This window comes from Rattus norvegicus, chromosome 1, assembly GCF_021556685.1.
Source record: "Rattus norvegicus strain SHRSP/BbbUtx chromosome 1, alternate assembly SHRSP_T2T, whole genome shotgun sequence".
Lineage (NCBI taxonomy): Eukaryota > Metazoa > Chordata > Mammalia > Rodentia > Muridae > Rattus > Rattus norvegicus.
In genome coordinates this window covers 134160590-134179514 of record NC_141534.1, presented here as the reverse complement: position 1 = coordinate 134179514, position 18925 = coordinate 134160590, and the positions used below count along the sequence as shown (strand labels likewise).

The following is an 18925-nucleotide window of genomic DNA, read 5'->3' as shown; positions in this document are numbered from 1 at the left end:
GGTGGTGGTGGTGGTGGTGGTGGTGAAGGTGGTGGTGGTGGTGGAGGTGGTGGTGGTGGTGGTGGTGGTGATGGTGGTGGTGGTGGAGGTGGTGGTGGAGGAGGTGGTGGTGGTGGTGGTGGTGGTGGTGGTGATGATACTATAAATCCCTTTACACAAAGGATACAGGAACTGACCTGCAAGAAGAGCCTGTTTGTCTAGAGTCTGGGACTTACGAAGCACACCAAGTCCCCTTTCTCATCAGAGCAGTTGAAGGTTAGTAAACTTGTAGCCCCCAGACACAGTGAATTATTTCTAACCAGACTTGACAGCAGCCATAGCAGCCTCCATCCAGGCCTCAGGCCTGTACTCTCAGAGCTCCCGATACACAGGAAAGCTAAACACTAGGCAGTGTGGAGGTGTGAGAGAACCTCACCTAGCCCCATCAAATATGAAGGGGAGGAGGGGGAGGAGGAGGAAAGGGAGGAAGGGGGAGGAGGAAGGAAAGGAGGAGGGGGAGGAGGAAGAAGTGAGCAAGAAGCAGAAAGTGGAAGTCCGTCTGTTCCCCACCCACCCAGTCTTACTTTTCTGGCAGCGATTTGTGGTCCAGCAGCGGTAGTTGTACTCATTGTTGATGGTGGTCTTCTCACACATGGGCTTCTCCTCCAAGGTCCCTGGACACAGGTCCCCACATTCCTTTGGGGGCTTGTTCCCCACAATGTAGTTATTGGACACCGCATCCAAGATGAGAGACCAGTCTATGGTGGAGAGGTAACAGAGGTCAGCGTTTTTCTCAATCCTGATGGCCCCCCGAGTAATGTTCCTCAGATTATAAAGCCCAATATCCTTGAGATTGGTCATCTCGAAGATGACCAGTGCGTAATTGTAGAAGAGTTTCCAGCCACGGATGACTGTGAGGTTCGGGAAGAGGTCTCCCAGGCTCTCGAGGCCGGCCACTCGAAACAGCAGCAAGTACTCGGTGATGACCGTGAGCTTGGGGAAGCGGTAGCTTCGGTAGTCCTCGGCCTTGGAGATGAGCAGGATGTGGAGGAAGCCCTCGATCACCGTGCAGTTTTCCAGGCGCTTCAGCTGCTGATAGTCGTTGCGGATGTCAATGCCGGGCCCACAAACTGAAGGGAGACAAGGGGGCAAAGTGGGACATACCGTTAAACAGAGACCATCCTTACAATGACTTTCCATAAAACTTGTATTATTATAAAAGAAGACGACTCCGTTTTCTTCACTGCGGACTAAGGAGGTATGGGCTGCATAGTGCACGCCCGCACGGCTACCTGGTTACTGTCACTCAGCTGTCTACGCTGGCTCAGATGCGGTAGGACATGCTCACTGACCTGTGGGAGAAATGCTACATTAACCATCCAAACTGAAGCTTTCAGTCCAAGGTCACAAAGGGTTGTGTGCAAAAGTCCATGCTACAACCCAAACTAAACCATTGCTGCCAAGGTCACAACAGCTACAACTTACTGTGTCCCGAGAAAAGGACATCAAGTAACAAAGTCTACTCCAGAAGAGTCACTATGACCCGGAGAGTGGACACCATTAGATACAGACCAATTGGCCCTGTAACCAGGAGACTCGAAAACGCACACAAAAGAAATAGCTGAAGAAAAGACTCTTTGAATGTTAAGAGGCACGTGTCTGCAAAATACAACGCAATGTGCTGGGTTAATGGAGTAAGATGTTTCCTATGGAAGTTAGGTAACAGCAGAAGCAGTAAAAATCATCGGTGATGTCAACAATAATAGACAAAACGTCACCTGTGCCAACTGTCCTTTCTCTGCAAATGGTAAAATAAAACAGGGCAAGAACGTAAAATTTGTAAAAAGATATTTTCACTTCACAGGAAGATTTAGCCAACCCAATGTCCTTTTTAAGGATCATTTTTAAAAAAGGAAAACCAGGTGCCTGTGGGATGGCTCAGCAGGAAAGGGTACCTGGTGAGCCATCCTCAGTTCGATCAGACCCTGGAACCCACTGAGAGAGAGAAACAACCTCAGCGAGAGACTCCACGTACGCAAGTGCACACACAGGCACACTCATTTTTTTTTAATTTAAAAAAGGGAAAGTAGTTTTAAATTATCAATACATACAAGTCCCTTTCTGTTCTGATTCCCTACTGTTAGGATAGTTGGCCATTTCTATCCCAGATATCTAAGTGCACTCTCTTAGGACACAGCCCGGAAATAGAGGAACTAGCCCAAGGCATTTGCAGGCTGCAGCACGTTTGCTTATTTATTTTGTTGGTTTTGGTAAAGTGGCCTTGATACTAGAACTTTCTGTTTCACTTTTCCTCTTTATTTTTGACTCTGGTGCCTATGTGTGTATCTATGCACACGAGTGCAGTGCCCAGAGGCCAGAAGAGGGTGTTAGAGCCTTTGAAGCTGGAGTTACAGCGGGTTGAGAATCACCCAAGCATGGAGGCGGTTTTTCACCACTGGGCCATCTTTCTAGACGCTAAACCTTTATTTTAAAGTTTGAAATATGTATGGAAAGACGGCCTTGGTCATGATGCTTTCTTGATATCTAATAATCCCGAGCACTACTAAAGCTTCTCAGACACCATTCCGTTTTCCGACCTACGTAATTCATTAATTTGATTCCATGGGACATACAAAGAAACTCATGGCAAAAAAAAAAAACCTTCAAACAGGACAAAGGAGAGGTAGCATCAAGGATGGAGTTTTAGGCAACCTGTGATATTATGGAAGCCAGAGACTGGTGGAATAGCAGGAGGTCATGGGGACACAAAGGGATCAAAGGAAAGGAGGATGGTAGAATCCTATCAAGAAGGATCACAGGAGGGGATACCTCAGGATCAAGAGGGGAGAGAAGCCCAAGGGAGGCCTTGTGGAGGGTTAACCCAGAGCAGTCTGAAGTGCAGTGGAGGAAAGGAAGTTGACACTCACCAGCCATCACAGCCCCTGAAGGAACTGGGCAGAGATCGGATGGTGAGATAGAAAAAAGGAAAATGGACAGAATTTGAGAGCAAAGAATATGAATCCCTTTGGTCTAGGTCTTCATCAGGTTCTCTATTCCTGCACAAATATCATGACCAAGAAGCACATTGGGGAGGAAAGGGTTTATTCAGCTTACACTTCCACATTGCTGGTTCATCACCAAAGGAAGTCAAGACAGGAACCCAAGCAGGTCAGGAAGCAGGAGCTGATGCAGAGGCCATGGAGGGATGTTACTTACTGGCTTGCTCAGCTTGGTCTCTTATAGAACCCAGGACTAACAGCCCAGGGATGGCACCACCCACAATGGGTCCTCCGCCCTTGATCACTAATTGAGAAAATGCCTTACAGCTGGGTCTCATGGAGGCCTTTCCTCAACTGTGATAACTCCAGCTTGTGTCAAGTTGACACACAAAATCAGCCAGTACAGTCTAGTTCCCTCGTTTTTTCTGAAGAGGAACCAGGCCCCCTAAGACAGAAGAAATGGGAGAAGGGCACCCTCAGCACGCCCGACATGCTGGAAGGCTCTGGTGCTCCCGAACACACCTTACCTAAGAGCACACAACCAGTGCTTTACAGGTGAGCTGGTGGATTCAGAGCGTCTGTGCAGTCATAGCTACCAGGCTCCAAGCACTTTACAGTGACATCAGCACAGGGCTGTCTATAGCTCCAACATGGCATCTTCATCCCTGGCTGTCCCCATTACCGTGCGTCCTTTGTGGACCTTGTGACAACGAACAGCTCTTGACAGAGCCTTGCAGAGCATGCGGCCCTGCTGCCTCCTCCATGTTTCCTAGATGTCATGATCCCACCGAGGACCATTCCTCCCCTCATGCCTGGCTACTAACTGGTGACCCCTGTCTTCAGCCTTCTGTCATCTCACCCCCAGAGTGGCTTCCTGTGCCACCCATATTCAGCCGGACCCTGGAATGCATGGTCCTGACCCAGACTCTGTCCCCCTCTCACAGAGCGTTCTAATAGTACATTCTTCCCCAACACTGACCCGCTCCCCAGCTCCCACATCTTGTTGAAGCCTTCCCAATTCATCTTGTCCTCCACTGGGCACACACGCCATCTAGTAACACCCACCTCTGGAATGCCCTTCTAAGCCTAATGGGTTCTCAGGGGCTTTTCTCATGATGACCGCCTTCTTCCTCTTTGTGATGCTCACTGCTTACCTCCAAGCCCATTTGCTTCCCATTGGGGTAGCCCCACCTTCTGGGAGCGCAGCTCTAGCCTTTCTTCTCATCTTCTCTCCACTCCGGTCACTGCCATTATGACAGCAGCTCCAGAGGATAGACAAATATTTTCTATTTAGTTCTCAAGTTCGGTCTCCAGAGGCACTGCTTGATATATGGCAGACACCAGAGGACATACATATGGAGCATGATGAATAGTACCCTGCTGTGGAGTTTGCAGATCCTTGGCCCAGGGAGTGGCACTTTTAGTAGGTGTGGCCTTGTTGGAGTAGGTGTGGCCTTGTTGGAGTAGGTGTGGCCTTGTTGGAATAGGTGTGGCCTTGTTGGAATAGGTGTGGCCTTGTTGGAGTAGGTGTGGCCTTGTTGGAGTAGGTGTGGCCTTGTTGGAGTAGGTGTGGCCTTGTTGGAGTAGGTGTGGCCTTGTTGGAGTAGGTGTGGCCTTGTTGGAGTAGGTGTGGCCTTGTTGGAGTAGGTGTGGCCTTGTTGGGGTAGGTGTGGCCTTGTTGGAGTAGGTGTGGCCTTGTTGGAGTAGGTGTGGCCTTGTTGGAGTAGGTGTGGCCTTGTTGGGGTAGGTGTGGCCTTGTTGGGGTAGGTGTGGCCTTGTTGGGGTAGGTGTGGCCTTGTTGGGGTAGGTGTGGCCTTGTTGGGGTAGGTGTGGCCTTGTTGGGGTAGGTGTGGCCTTGTTGGAGTAGGTGTGGCCTTGTTGGAGTAGGTGTGGCCTTGTTGGGGTAGGTGTGGCCTTGTTGGAGTAGGTGTGGCCTTGTTGGAGTAGGTGTGGCCTTGTTGGAGTAGGTGTGGCCTTGTTGGAGTAGGTGTGGCCTTGTTGGAGGAAGTGTGTCACTGTAGGCATGGGCTTTGAGAACTTCTTCCTAGCTGCCTGAGATAGTCAATCTTCTAGTGGCTTTCAAATCAAGATGGAGAAATCTCAGCTCCTCCTGCCTGGATACTGCTATGCGGGGGCCCTTTATGATAACGGAATGAACCTCTGAACCTGTCAGCCGCCCCAAATTAAATGCTGTCTTCTATAAGAGATGCGGTCATGGTGTCTCACAGAAATGGAAACCGTAACTGAGACACCTTGTCTTTGTCACTTCATCTCTGCAACTCCAACCTCACCACTGTCATCTTTAGCCTGAGTGACAGCAACACCTTCCTCCAGCGCACACCTCCACCCAGTCCATCCTTGACCACAGACGGAGGGAGCAGGGTTCTGTAAGAGTTCAGGCCCATCTACTTCTATCTCATCTTCTAGCACATCCTGGCTTAGCCCACTTGTTCTCTAGCCTCCAACAGGCTCGGCTCCTGCCTGCTCACGGCCTGCTGCCTTCACAGGGGTCCTCTTCACGCACCACCCCAGTCTCTCTTCAAACATCACCTCCACAGAGGTGCTCTGTGCCAATGCCTGCGCTTTAACAGTTCCCCCAACACTTCTTCAGCTCCCCTCTCTACTTCCCCAACTCTCATCTCTCCACTTCACGTTTGACCAGCCTCCGCTCAATGACTCAAAGCCCAGGAGAATAATGGTACCAAATCACTCATCAGAAATTGGGGGGAGGGGAGGGTGTTCCTGTGCCCAGCCTAAAATATCATATTCCTGTATACCACTGTAAATCAAGTGTTATTAATTTGCTCTTAGATTTCACAGGAGTACTGAACCTCATCCCTTGCATTCAACCTGTGCTCGGTCATACCATGAAAGTATTAGGTATCAAGTAATTTGGTATTTTTCCCAACCAATCATAAAAATTCAGGACCAAGCAAAGAAACAGAAAAAGATATAACTAAAGTGCCTTTCACATATAATCCACACAAGGACAGTGCAAAGGGCCCGTTCCCTCCTGCCAGCTTATGTCACACAGAGCTGGGACTGGAAGCTCCTTGGAATGAAGAGCCGTTTCCTTATTTACACCCCCCCATCCCCATTTATAGAACAAAGGGGAAAATAGGAAGAAACTACCCCCTTATGTCAGAAGAGGAGACAAGCCCAAGCCACAAAGTACAAGGCAGGGCCCAGCAACTGGCCGCTTTGGATTCTGACCGACTCGGATGTTTTGTGACAGAAAAAGAGAGTAATCAAGCTGGACTGTGAATGATAGTAGTGTTCAAAGGCACCAGCCGCAAACAGGAAAGCAAATGTCGCAAGCCTGCCTGTCAAAAGAATCCACACGCAGAGGGAGAAAACACTCAAAAGCATGTGAGGCAGACACGCCCTCGGCTCGCAGCTGGCACAGACGCAGTCCCGAAACACTTCCTCCCTTTCAAAGCTAACAGCTACTTGGCAGATCCAGAAAAGACCCTAACGCTCGCGTTCAGGATATAAGATAGATTTGAAAAATGTAGGATCCCAGGTGGCCAGCAAAGAATAGTGAAAACATATGGAAATGAAGGTTGCTCAGAACAGGGAGAAAGGGCAGTGGTGGGAGGAGTTGAGGGAGGATCCTGCAGGGTCTAACCTGGGAACGAGGACAAGTCCAACCTGGAAACGAGGACAGCAGAAGCAAATAGATGGTATGGTGCCCGGGGCCAGAATTCACTTCTGCAAAGATATCACCTTAAATAAAGCTTTTCAGGTGGGAGGGCCAGTCTTTCCAAAATCTCCTGAGTATTTCCTAAAAGTCAACTGGCAGAACTTTCATTCTGTCAAACTCAAGGGAATGGTAGAAGCAATCTACACAGATTTGGAACATCAGTTCTTAAGAACTTCTAATAGGGAGAGATAGCTCAGAGGTTAAGAGCACCAACTGCTCTCCCAGAGGTCCTGAGTTCGATTCCCAGCAACCACATGGTGGCTCACAACCATCTGTAATGGGATCCGATGCCCTCTTCTGGTGTGTCTGAAGATGGTGACAGTGTACACGCGCGCGCGCGTGTGTGTGTGTGTGTGTGTGTGTGTGTGTGTGAGAGAGAGAGAGAGAGAGAGAGAGAGAGAGAGAGAGAGAGAGAACTTTAAAAAGAAATAACTTTTAATAGGAGAAAGGCTGATGGAAACTATCTGACCGAGAAAACCTTCCAAAGCTGGGTGTCTCAATGTGTGTAAGAGATACACAAAAAAAGAGCTTTTCACGCTCAGCATGTGCACCGAGTCCAGGAAGAGTGACAAGTCGCTTAACAGGAGTTTGAAGCCCAGAATGTCCTTCAGAATGGCTTTTGTCGGCTCATGCCCTCCAGTGGACAAACTCCACCTCTAAGCCTCAAGTGCCTCACCTGTAAAACAGGCTGTTGCTACCACAGGGATGTCAGGCCAGTGTGGTGTCACTGTCACCAGGGATGTGCTGAAGGCTACATCACTGACTAAGCATTAGCGATTCCTCCATTCTCTTACCCCAAAATTGCTAGTCTGATGAAGCGAAAGGAAGCTGGCAAAACCGCCAGCTAATCTACCCAACTCCTCCCCTCCCCAAGATTATCAATACCCTATCCATTTAACAGAGATGCTTTCAATTTTGATCAACTTCCCTTCAGAAGTATGGGACAGTCTTGGGTTATGGTTGCAAATAAAAGATACAGAGCAGAATCAGAATTAATTAATTAATTAATATTTTAACTATGGGACCATGGAGTAAGGCACACACTGGGGAACCAACCATTTCCAGTTCTGAGAGCGAGATCCAACACAATGAAGCTTTTGCATTAGGAAAGAAGCCGGGTTTGGCTTAGTCAGTGGCTCACCCACAATAGTCAGTTCTCTTTAAAAAAAAAGAAAAGAAAAGAAAAAAGAAAAAAGAAAAGAAATGAAATGAAATGAATCCACTGGTGCCAGTATCTAAGTGAACAAAAACCACTTCTATACTTTGTTACTTTGTTAAAGTCAAAATGGCGGGGGTTCACTGTCAAGGAACTTTGCGCAGGGAGAATGAACAACCCTCTCTGAACGGATGGGGGAAAAAATTCCGTAGCTCAATGGGCAGGACTCTGGGACCATAGAGAAGGAGACTCGCAGCTCTCGAACTCTAAGGGGGCCTGGAAGACTTCTCAGGAGGGCATCCCTAAAGATGGTCCTGCCGTATGTTGTTTCTAGAACCCCAAATGAGGTCTGACAAAGTGTAAGGGAAAGCTCCCCAGGCAGTCCTGGGGGCAGTGTGGAGCTGAGTGGATTGGTGGCGGCCTGAGGAACCCCAGGGGTGCAGCAGCTGCAGCAGAGGGAAGAGTACGGACTTAAGCAGGACAGAGGCTAGAAAACAGACTGAGACATGCGCTCAGGGGGCCTGCTTTGCTTTGCATGGTGTACAGACATTCAAACACCCCAGCACGCAGCAGAACCGTGTTACAACTTGAGGCTTGCTAAATCACAATGTGGCCCCAAAACCTGCATCTGAAAAATGCCACATGCTGATTTTGATGTTTCAGCTGCCATTCTCGGAGTTGCAGTGAGACCCAGGAAAGGTGCTCCCTGCCCTCTTGTTACTGCCCTCTCTCTGCACCCACCAAGATCTGCTGTGTGACCCAGAGCACCTGTGTATTTTCGCCCCCCCCACCCCTCATTCTCTCATTTCTCTCTCCCCCCATCATGTCCCAAGCACTTGGTTATGCAGGTACACACACCTGTCCCTGTATATGGAGGAAGCGGAGGACTACCTTGTGTTGTTTCCCACCTTATTGCCCTCTGAGAGGTTCTCAGTGAGCCAGAAACTCGCCATTTTGGTCAGGTTAGCCAGCCACAACTCCTAGACTCCTCATCCTCCCCATTCCCCAATGTGAGGTTACAGGTATGGGCGGCCATGCCTGTTTTTGTTGTTCCTGCTGTGTTTTGCTTTGACCTGCGTGTTTGGGATTCTAACACAGGCAGGTCTCCAGACTCGCATGGCAAGTGTTTTTTACCCACTGAGTGAAGTAGCCCAGAAATTCCCCAAGCGACTCATATAGACAATGCATGAAGGCCAAGGGAAAAAATAGGGCAGAGGGCGAACACACAGTCCTCCCACAGCAGCTGATTCTGTGGCCCTTTATAGCCTGAGAGCACCACCCTAGAGCTCTGAGAAGAGGACCTCTTCCTGCAGTAAACTGTAAGTAGCCAGAATACCCGATAGGGGGTGGGGGGGATGTTATGGTAACAAGCATGAGTGATACTCCAGTTTGCCAGAGTAGAATATGTGTCGAGTGTAAACAGACACAATTCATGTTAAGCCTTTTATCTTCATGTGTCAACGTAGACGTGTTTACACTGTATATGTACATTTCTCTTTCGCACAGACAAGACAGCACGGCCACCTGACATATTCAATAAGTGAGGGCAGCGGCAGGAATGTAAGGGATTTCCACGACATGGGTGACTTTGAGAACGGAAATTTAAAAAAAAAAAGTGTAATCTAAATGTGCAAATTGTTCTTTGCTGCCCTACAAGAAGAGCTGTCTCACCATAGAAACAATCTAAAAATCTATCCCCACAAAAAAAATGCAGTCGTGAATGCTGGGGACACTGAAACTGAGACTGGATGAGGCAAAGAATTTACAGAGACGGACGGGACTCTTTTATCCTACCATGCCAATTAAGAAATGGGAAATCTGCAGGGAATTAGTTCCAAGGCACTGGAATGTCCCCTCCACGTAAGGCATCGGGAGCCAAACAGATCTGTGCAGAATGAAGTGGGGTTTGCTTCAGCAGAAGGGCAACTGTTTCCCCAGATCTTCACAAAAGCAACCTGGCTCGCTCAGATACTCTACATGTCATTCTAGTTTTAAAATATCCCAAAGTCCAGTTCTCAAGGTGTGTCTCCTTTAAAATAACACCCTTGGAAAAGCTTCTGAACCTTTCTCGTTATCTCCACCCCTTATGATTGGCACTTTATAAACAGCATACAGGACCCAGTACCTGCTGCTCCACACTGGGGGTGGGGTGGGGGGAGCAGTGGTCTGCCCCCCTGTGAGGCCTTCTTCAGGACTGAGCCTCAGCAGGGCGTATGTCATCATGCTCACCTTGTACTACAGTGAACTGCACTGCCAGAAGCTGGTGCTGGAGTTGGGGGGGAGGGTACCTTTGGGGAGCAACCAGTCCAGGACAAGCCCCCACTGAGTACCAGCCAGCAGAGAAACACCCCTCCTTTCCTTTTTCTCTCTTCTGACTTGTGATTTTTCTGCTCAGAAGCAGGCAAGCACTCTCAGTGAAGGCTGGCCCTCCGGCCCCCCCTCACTGCACGCTGGCTTTGCCTGTCAGACCTGTTACATCTTTCTGCTTACGGGCCACCGGCTCAGGCTCACTCCCTGAGTGTCTTACTTCGCCCTACAAAGTTCCAGTTTCCTTAGGTGACCCAAGCTTGTGTGGATGAACCAGTTACCTATATCTAGCTGATAGTCACTGTGGAAACCCCATTCACTCACATGTTCCTCCTTCCCTAGGATGCAATCCTCTATGGTGTGGCAAATTATGAGCCTTGGGCTAGGGGACATTATTCAGTGCAACAGCCCTCGCCTGGCATGCACAAAAGCCTGGGTTCAATCCTCACGTATGGCATAATAATAACAACAACAACATATGTGTAGATATACACATAAATTGTGTGTATGCACACGTGTGTGTGTGTGTGTGTGTGTGTGTGTGTGTGTTCATATACAAGTCTATCTGAACCTCCTGAAGCAGGGAGCTTCTGATTTGGTGACCTTGTTAGAATAATACTGAGTCCCCCCAGCCATCCAGATAGACCAAGACCAGCCACTGTCACTCCTGGCCTCAAGTTTCCTCATGGCTTAGATGCAGGTTTGGGACTAAATTTATTCATTCTTCCAGTACATATGTAAGCAATGCTTATTACAAGTTAAGTGCTTCCCAGGTACTAGGAACTCAGCAGTGACAACTTTAGGGTTCATGAAGTGGCCAATCCTGACAGACCTGAAAGCCCACTCACGACCCAGAGAGGTTTTCTGTGCCTGCTGCAGTAAGGACACAGAGGCCATGCTGCTGGCTTGATGTACACTCATACCAGGATAAGGGCCCTCTATGTAGACAAGTAAATTGCATGACACCATAGAGCATGAGTCTGCAACGAGATTAGTTAAGCAGGTTCTGAAATCATCACCCAACCAGAACTCAGGAAGGTAAGTCCCTGCAACTAGGCAGCTAATGACAAGACTATGGGGGACAGAGATGGACATCAAAGAAGCAGGAGGGGTGTAGGTGGGTGGGTGTGTGTGTGTGTGTGTGTGTGTGTGTGTGTGTGTGTGTATGCATACGCATACAGAAAGAAAAGAGGGGGGGCAGAGAGACAGAGGCAGAGAGACAGAGAGGCAGAGAGGCAGAGAGGCAGAGAGACAGAGAGGCAGAGAGGCAGAGAGACAGAGAGGCAGAGAGGCAGAGGCAGAGAGAATGAGAGCACAGGGAGAGGCAGGCCAGACCAACAACAAGAGCACCCAGAAGACTTAAGTCCAAGGGAAAAAGTTACAGGGTAGGAGCCTCTACCCTACAAAGTAAATGGCAAGGACAGTTTCTGTGGACCTTAGGGCATGATAAATATGAAGTGTAAATCGGCAGTAACCAAACGAATGTTCATGGACCACATGGCCATAGATCTAAGAGAGTCCAGTAGGATGGGAGGCAGGTTTGGCCACAGTTTTACCACAGTGCAAATACATGGGTGCAGAGGCCCAGCCAGAGTCCTGCACTGCCTTGCCAAGGAGATGAGTTCTGAACACACGGCTGGCAAACAGACAAGCACACTGAGGTAACTGGGTGCCTGCATGCACCTCTCTGGATCCGGCAGAAGCCACAATGCCACATGGAACCCACCATCTTTGCAAGCCAAACTGTAACATCTACCTGGTATGCCTGAAGGACAGAATCCACACTCCTACACCATTGTCCCCTACCATTGTCCCCTACCTGGTGACTAGCATTTTATGGGTTGTTTTCCTAAAATACAGGTATGTCTGAATGTCAACATCGCTCTTGCCTTGTTAAGGATTATGGAAAAGGGGATCTTATAGGTCCAACCTGCCCACTCCCACCTCTCTCTTTTCCTTGTCATCATCATCCCCACCTCACCTAGTCACGTGATGGCCTTCGTCATCCCTGCAACTTCTGCATTTACCACTCTGCTCTATTGCCTCCAGATGCCATAGTTTTGAGTCGTATTGTTTGGCATTCTCCAAGTAGCTATAGAGTGATGTGAACCCCTAATTTCTTCAGAGGCAGGCTGTACTCACCAAGACCAAACATCCTCAGAATTTAGGATTTCTCCAGAAATGGAGAAGCCTCCATTCACAAGGCCGAACAACCCACGAGCTCTGCTCCCAGCATCCTGCCAGGAGAAGATGCCTGAGATCAATGCCTGCCTAGGTTCTCAGATCATCTCAACACCTTGCACATGAGCCCAAACATGACAGACAGTAACATTTCCTCATGGGCATCCTTGAACCATCATCAACCAAAGGCAGACTGTAAGCATACTGATACAGAATGAAGCCAGGGGTCATGGACCACAAGCTAGCATACACACGGCAGCAGACAGGAATTCTGCCTTGTGCCTTTCCTTTCCCTGACAAGGTGGCTGTTTCCAAGATTGCATGCTTTGTCTACAGAGCTACATAAAACAATCTCATCACATCCCTGTTGACAGAACTAGGCAACGGGAACTACATTCCAACGGCTTAGTAACAGTCCAAAGTGTTGACTAACGGACAGTAGATGAAGGGCCACGGCGCTCCTTCTGGATCACATCTATTCCAGCATTGCTATCCGTCACTTCCCCAATAATACTAATAAAATGTTCCTCTCATCAAGGACGACAAGTTTCCAGGGGAGATAGCAAATGCAGCGGATGACAGAGTCAAGAGCTAAAAAGATCAACAGATTGGAATTGCAGCAGAGAGGAAATAATGTTATTTGGACACTTGGGTGCAAAAAAAAAAGAAAGAATGAAAGAAATGCACAAATGTAGGAGGTGTGAAAAAGACTTAGGCAACTTAATTAGATATAATTTCTGTATGTGATGATGGGGTGTTGCGCCTGTACCCCAAAAAGTCAGACATTCTTAGGTTATACCTGAGTGGTCCTTAGTAGAATGAGAGTTGACGGAAGACAGAAGAGACCCCTAATTCTGGGTTTGTTTCTGCCTCCATTCTTGGACAGGCAGGCGAACAGACCAAAACATCACGGTGACAGACAGCAAGGAGCAGAAACCAGAAAGTCCGTCATGAGGCTACAGCTACAGACACTAAGCATGCCAGGACCCTATGGAGGGCTGGTTGGGTCCCACGTGACCTGCTGGGAAGAGCAGACCAAGGGTTTCGGCCAACACAGACAGACAGACTCACTGTAAAGCACACCATGCTCCCTATGAAGGTAATGAGCATTTCTGCGGTGTAGCCGGCTTCTGCAATTTCACAAGCCTGACTGCATTGCCACTGAAACTCTCAGGCTCTTGTTTGCCTTAGTTTTACTTTAAGACTTATTTTTATTTTAATGTATGTATGTGTGAGTGTCTGCATGTGTTTATAAGCACCACATACGTGCCCAGTACCCAAAGAGGTCAGAAGAGGGAGTCATATCCCCTGGAACTGGAGTTACACACGGTTTGTGAGCTATCTGGTGTGCATGCTGGGGACCAAACCTGGGTCCTCTGCAGAAAACAGTAAGGGCTCTTAACCGGTGTGCTGTCTCTTCAGCCCCTATCTGCCCTGTTTTACATCAAAGAAAAATGACTATAAATAAGGACCATGTGGCCTGTCAGGGATCACACTGGTACTGGGGGAGAGGAAAGGACTTAAATCTAAATTACTGCATGCAATTTTATGGTACAGCAGTCTTAAGAGGTGTCTCAAGGTTGACAAGGATTCTACTCCCACGTACAGGGTGCTGAGGAGGGACTCACATAGTGCGTACCTTGAGAGCCACCTGATTAGGGTAGGTACTTTCTTAGGGTGCCTGGGAGACACCTGTCAAGTGTCTCCTCCATGATCCCTCAAAGAAAGACACCAAGAGAAGCTGGAAAAGCCTCAGCAAGGTCCCATCTCCTCCTTCCCAGCCCCTATGTGAAAGGGTAAAAAGGGATAAAGTCCTGCTTTCCCAAGGAAATACTACTGTTCCAGATTGAATGCCCCTAAAACGCCATGTGTTTCCACCAATAAAAGTGTGTAACAGCAGAAAGCATAATCCACAGGAAGACACTGAGACAGAAAGTGTGCGACATAACCACAAGAACTCCTGCAGGCATCCTTAGAGGGCAGAGCACCTCTCAGGAATTTCAACCCCCTGACTCCAGCTTCCTCAGGCACCTGCCACTCACTCCCCGGCCCTATCAGATCACACTCCCTTCTTTTTTTTTTTTTTTTTTTTTTTGATTCTTTTTTTCGGAGCTGGGGATCGAACCCAGGGCCTTGCGCTTCCTAGGCAAGCGCTCTACCACTGAGCTAAATCCCCAACCCCCACACTCCCTTCTTTATCATAGCTCCCAAGCAGACAGCTGCCTCCGCACAGAAGCGCTTAGATGATACCATTCAAACTTCCCTCTGCGAGGCCTGGAGAAGCTGGCCTCCTTGAATTCACTGCACCCTTCCTCTGATGCTGGCATTCAGATTGCATGAAGAGCCCCTAACAGTAAGAGCCCCTGTGGGGCCAGCAATGGCTCAGTGAGTAAAGGGGCTTGCCACACAAGTCTGGTGACCCGATTTCAGCCACTGGAACCCTTGTAAAGGTAGACCGGAGAGAAGTAACTCCACAAAGTCATCCTCTGACACCCGAATGTACACCATAGTATGTATATATGGTGTACACACACACACACACACACATACACAGGGGAGGGGGGGCTTAAAAGGTTTTTGGTTTTTAAGTTACCACTAGAGATTTAATGGTTCAGTAGGTAAAACACTTGCCATTCGATTGAGAGGCCTAGAGTTCAGATTGCAAGCGGTGAATTAAGAAAGGGGGAGAAGGGGACTGTAGACACGGGAGCTGCCTGTAATCCCAACACCAGGGAAACAGACAGGGCAAGTTAGTTTAGACTAACCACTACTAATGAGCTCTGCCTCCGTGAGAGACTCTACTATAGTATTTAAGTGCAGAATGATCAAGGAAGACATATGACACAAGCTTCAGGACTCTGAAACCACATACTTGCATATAGCAGCGTACCCACACATATGTGAACATACATGCAGACAGACACAGCCCCACCCCATGCATATATACATGTGCAAAAGAAATTGCCACCCCAAAGACCACATGTTTTTTGGAAATCAGTGAGTACAGTTTGGCATATTTTTAGGTTTTTTTTTTTTTTACATATATATGTATTGTTGATGTGGATTGCACCACATGTGTGCCTGGGACATCCAGAAGAGGGTATCAGATCCAATGCTTGTGAACTACCCGGTGTGGGTTCCGGGAACCAAACCCTGGTCCTCTGCAAGTGCATCCAGTGCTCCAACACGGCCATCTCTCCAGCCCCTGGGTAGGCTTGTTCTCCTTGTTGTCTTTACAGGTTCTGACTGAGAAGAATATTAATTCTCAAATGCATGGAGGGCTCTGGTGAAGCAAGCTTTCCTTTCAGAGCTGCCCCGCCTCTGTGAGATGTGAGGCTATTACCAGCTCCTTCACCCAAGCAGGCAGACCACTCTAGTAGCAGACAAGAAAACTAGGCTGACCACACCCTATTGCTAATTCAGAGAGGCAGCCAAAGTCCTCAAAGCCACGAAACACAACTAATGGGGGGGGGGTGCTAAATGTCTCCAGGCTTGCTTGGATTGAAGAGGGGGCAGGCATCTCAACTTGGTAGGTTTCGATGGCAGACTAGAGGCCGGCACAGAACAGGTGCACCTGAATACTTGCTACCAACACGTCTATGAGGACCCAACTCAGGAATCTAATAACTGTCCAATTTTGTTTCCCTCTCTCACCTTAGCATAGGCACGGTGTTAATTTGCTTAAAAGTTAGAGGTGGGTCACACTATGTAGTCAAGAACAATTATGTAGAACAAATCAAAAGCCTGGGATGTGAAAGTACCTAGCTCAAGTGCTAAACAAAGAGTGCTTCTTGGTAGTAAACAACAGGGACCATGGCTAAGATCAGCTCTCTCAGAGGGAAACTCTCCCACTTCCTCCTCTTTTGGACAATGAAGGCACCATCTGGAAGAACTCCAACCCAGCAAGAGAAGAGCTCAGAAAACCACAGATCATTCTACCAAGGAACAAACGAATCCCTGGTAGGTAGACAAAGTCCAGAAGGATGGCTGTATTCACTGTGTTCAGGAAGCAGAGGGCCTTACAGACCACTGAGCCTGTGTGTACGGCTCTTGCAGAAGGCAGCATCCCTGCCTAGGAGCTACGTGCACCAGTCTCTGCGAGGAACCTGCCTGGGACAAAACTCTAGGTGCAGGACCAGGAGATCCCTCTCAGCCATGGAGGAGCAGTTTCAAACAACAGTCTCTCGTCCATACAACAGGCACCAAGTTTTGTCCCACCACATGCACTTGGTACCACAAACTCACTAAGGTCAACGCTCACCACCCGCAGCCCACATCTCCTCTATGCCTGCTGCCCTCTATTCACCTCAGACAGGGCTAATAGTGATGGGACCCTGAGCCAGCGGCCGCTCAGAGACCTCACAGATGCTGGCATGGGATCAGCCAGCAGGGCTGGAGGTGAGCATCAGGAGCTGTGGAGACTACACAGCCCCAGTCAGGAAACCCCAAAGACATGCTCCAGTGTGCCTCGAGTTATTCAAAGCCGGAGGCAGACAGCACACAGGGCAAAGGGATACAGGGCAATATAGCTGACCCTGAACACTCCTAGAGTATGGTCTATCCAGCCTCGCCCCACCCTGAATCTCCCACAACGCTGGATAATGAATGAGCTTGTTCCATCCCCAGTTCCCTCCCCATTAATGATGCACGCCTCCATGAAGCATTTAACAGAAAACAACAGGCATAAGGCTTGGAAGATGGCTCAGCGAGTAAAGCACTTGCTGCAAAACTGGTGTGCTTGGGTCTAATCCACAGAACCCATGGGGTAAAGCCAGGCAGGAGCAAAACACAATTATATCCCCAGTGCTGAGAAGTCAAGACACGGGAGGACCTGACCGAGCCTTGCTAGCCACAGAGCGAATCTGATGAGCTCTGTAAGAAACCCTGTCTCTAAAGTTATGGTAGAGCAGAGGTTGAGGAAGATACTCAATAACCTAAGGCCCCCATCCAAGTGCTAACACACATGTGCCCAAAACCACAGTTGAACACACATGCGTACAAACACACAGAGAAAGGGAGAAAACAGGTTCACACTAACACCACAGGTAAGCGGCAGGGCCAATGACCAATGGTAACCTGGCAGCTAAGTGTTGTGGGAAAGAACTTTTAGTTAGAAGCTCGGTTCCTTGAGAGTAGATCCCCGTCTGGTGTGTATTTTTACCAGAGCCTCGTACTAAACAGGTGTTTCCTAAATGTCACTGGAGACTCCTGTTCTCGCCTTCATCTTATGTTAAGGTTTCCGGGGTACGGGGTATGCCTCTCACAATTAGAAGAGAGTAAACCATGTTTTCACTTACTGAATTTACAGGGGAAAACTACAGATCTAACGATACCGTTCTTGAGCACGGCAGCAGGGCGATGGCAATTCTCTTCCGGAGGGTGCACACATTGCCATTTGTGAGAGAAGACATCTATCCATCACTCCCCATGCCCACTCTCCTGACTCATTTTAGCTTCTCTTCCACAGATGCCATTCTCACACAGGTTGGACGATAAGGAAGGCACACTTGATAGTATCCCCAAAGATCTGACTTATAAAACCAAAATCCTTTTGAAAGACCCTGCAAGGAAACTGGGCAGTCACAAAGAGCGGGGACTGTGTAGCTGGCCTCTGCGAGCTTCCTCCCAGGATCAATGTTAGCTCACCTGTGGGGAATCACCTTGGCAGGGGATATTCCCACAACATGGTGGGACGAGAAAGACTTCAGGTGCCTTAAGCCTCATATTCCCACTCGATCCTATGAACTTGGTTAGACAAATTCAAACTAAGGGACATAAAACCTGGCCAGGGCTCCTTAAAACTGTCACCATGGCCAAGGAGGACAGAGAGCTGAAAGCTGTGGTGAGAGCTCAAAGGAAGACACTGAGTTCAGCTCACTTACAGGCTGTGGTGACAGAGGGTGCTGACATTTGAAGGTGTCAGTATACAGGAGAGCTCTGTACTACCAATGCACTCTTTCTGTAAACCCCACGCTGTTCTAAAACAAAGTCTATTTACGAAGGCAGAGCCAGTAAGCTTGTGTGCTCAGGAGGGCAGGTCTCAGGGACACCAGTGATGATGTCTTTTCTAAGAAATACCATTATTATTCTGTGCTGTTTACCCCTCGCCGCCCCCTGCACGGGCACTGACCCTCTGCAGTCCCTCTGCAGAGCGCCAGGGAGAGAAGAGAGTAGACCACCACCACTTTCAACTCTGTGATCCCGTACTGCTCGCTTTGACTCAGGATTCGTGGCTGCGTTCCTCGTAACACACAGAGCCAATTTAAGAACAAAGATCATCCGACCATAGGAAGAGAGCCAAGACACATTAATTTGAAAAATTACAAAACATAAATTTGTTCTTAAATAGAGCGAGACACGGCACGCTTGCTCTGCATAAAGACATTTGTAAGTTTGCCTTCTGGAAGCAGCAGCGATGGAGGAAGAGTTGGAGAAATCAGAGGAGGAGAGTGCTTGGTGGTCTTACCACACCTTCTGTTTAAGGACTTTGCCGCAAGATTTTTTCAATAACCGTCATCATCAAAACAATCACGAATCCTTAGAATTTACTACTTACCTCTTCCACCTCCTTGCCCTCCCCCCCAAAACCGCACCAAATGG

The 18925-nt window shown here is 48.6% G+C and overlaps 1 protein-coding gene across 3 annotated transcripts in view; it reads right to left on the bottom strand.

The window, feature by feature from the left end:
- Positions 1-18925, bottom strand: part of Igf1r (insulin-like growth factor 1 receptor) — a 294388-nt gene that overhangs the window by 241741 nt on the left and 33722 nt on the right. For all 3 annotated transcript variants that reach the window (NM_001414181.1, NM_052807.3, XM_087638951.1), the window contains 1 exon segment: positions 564-1109. In NM_001414181.1, the coding sequence (NP_001401110.1) occupies positions 564-1109 (546 nt within the window).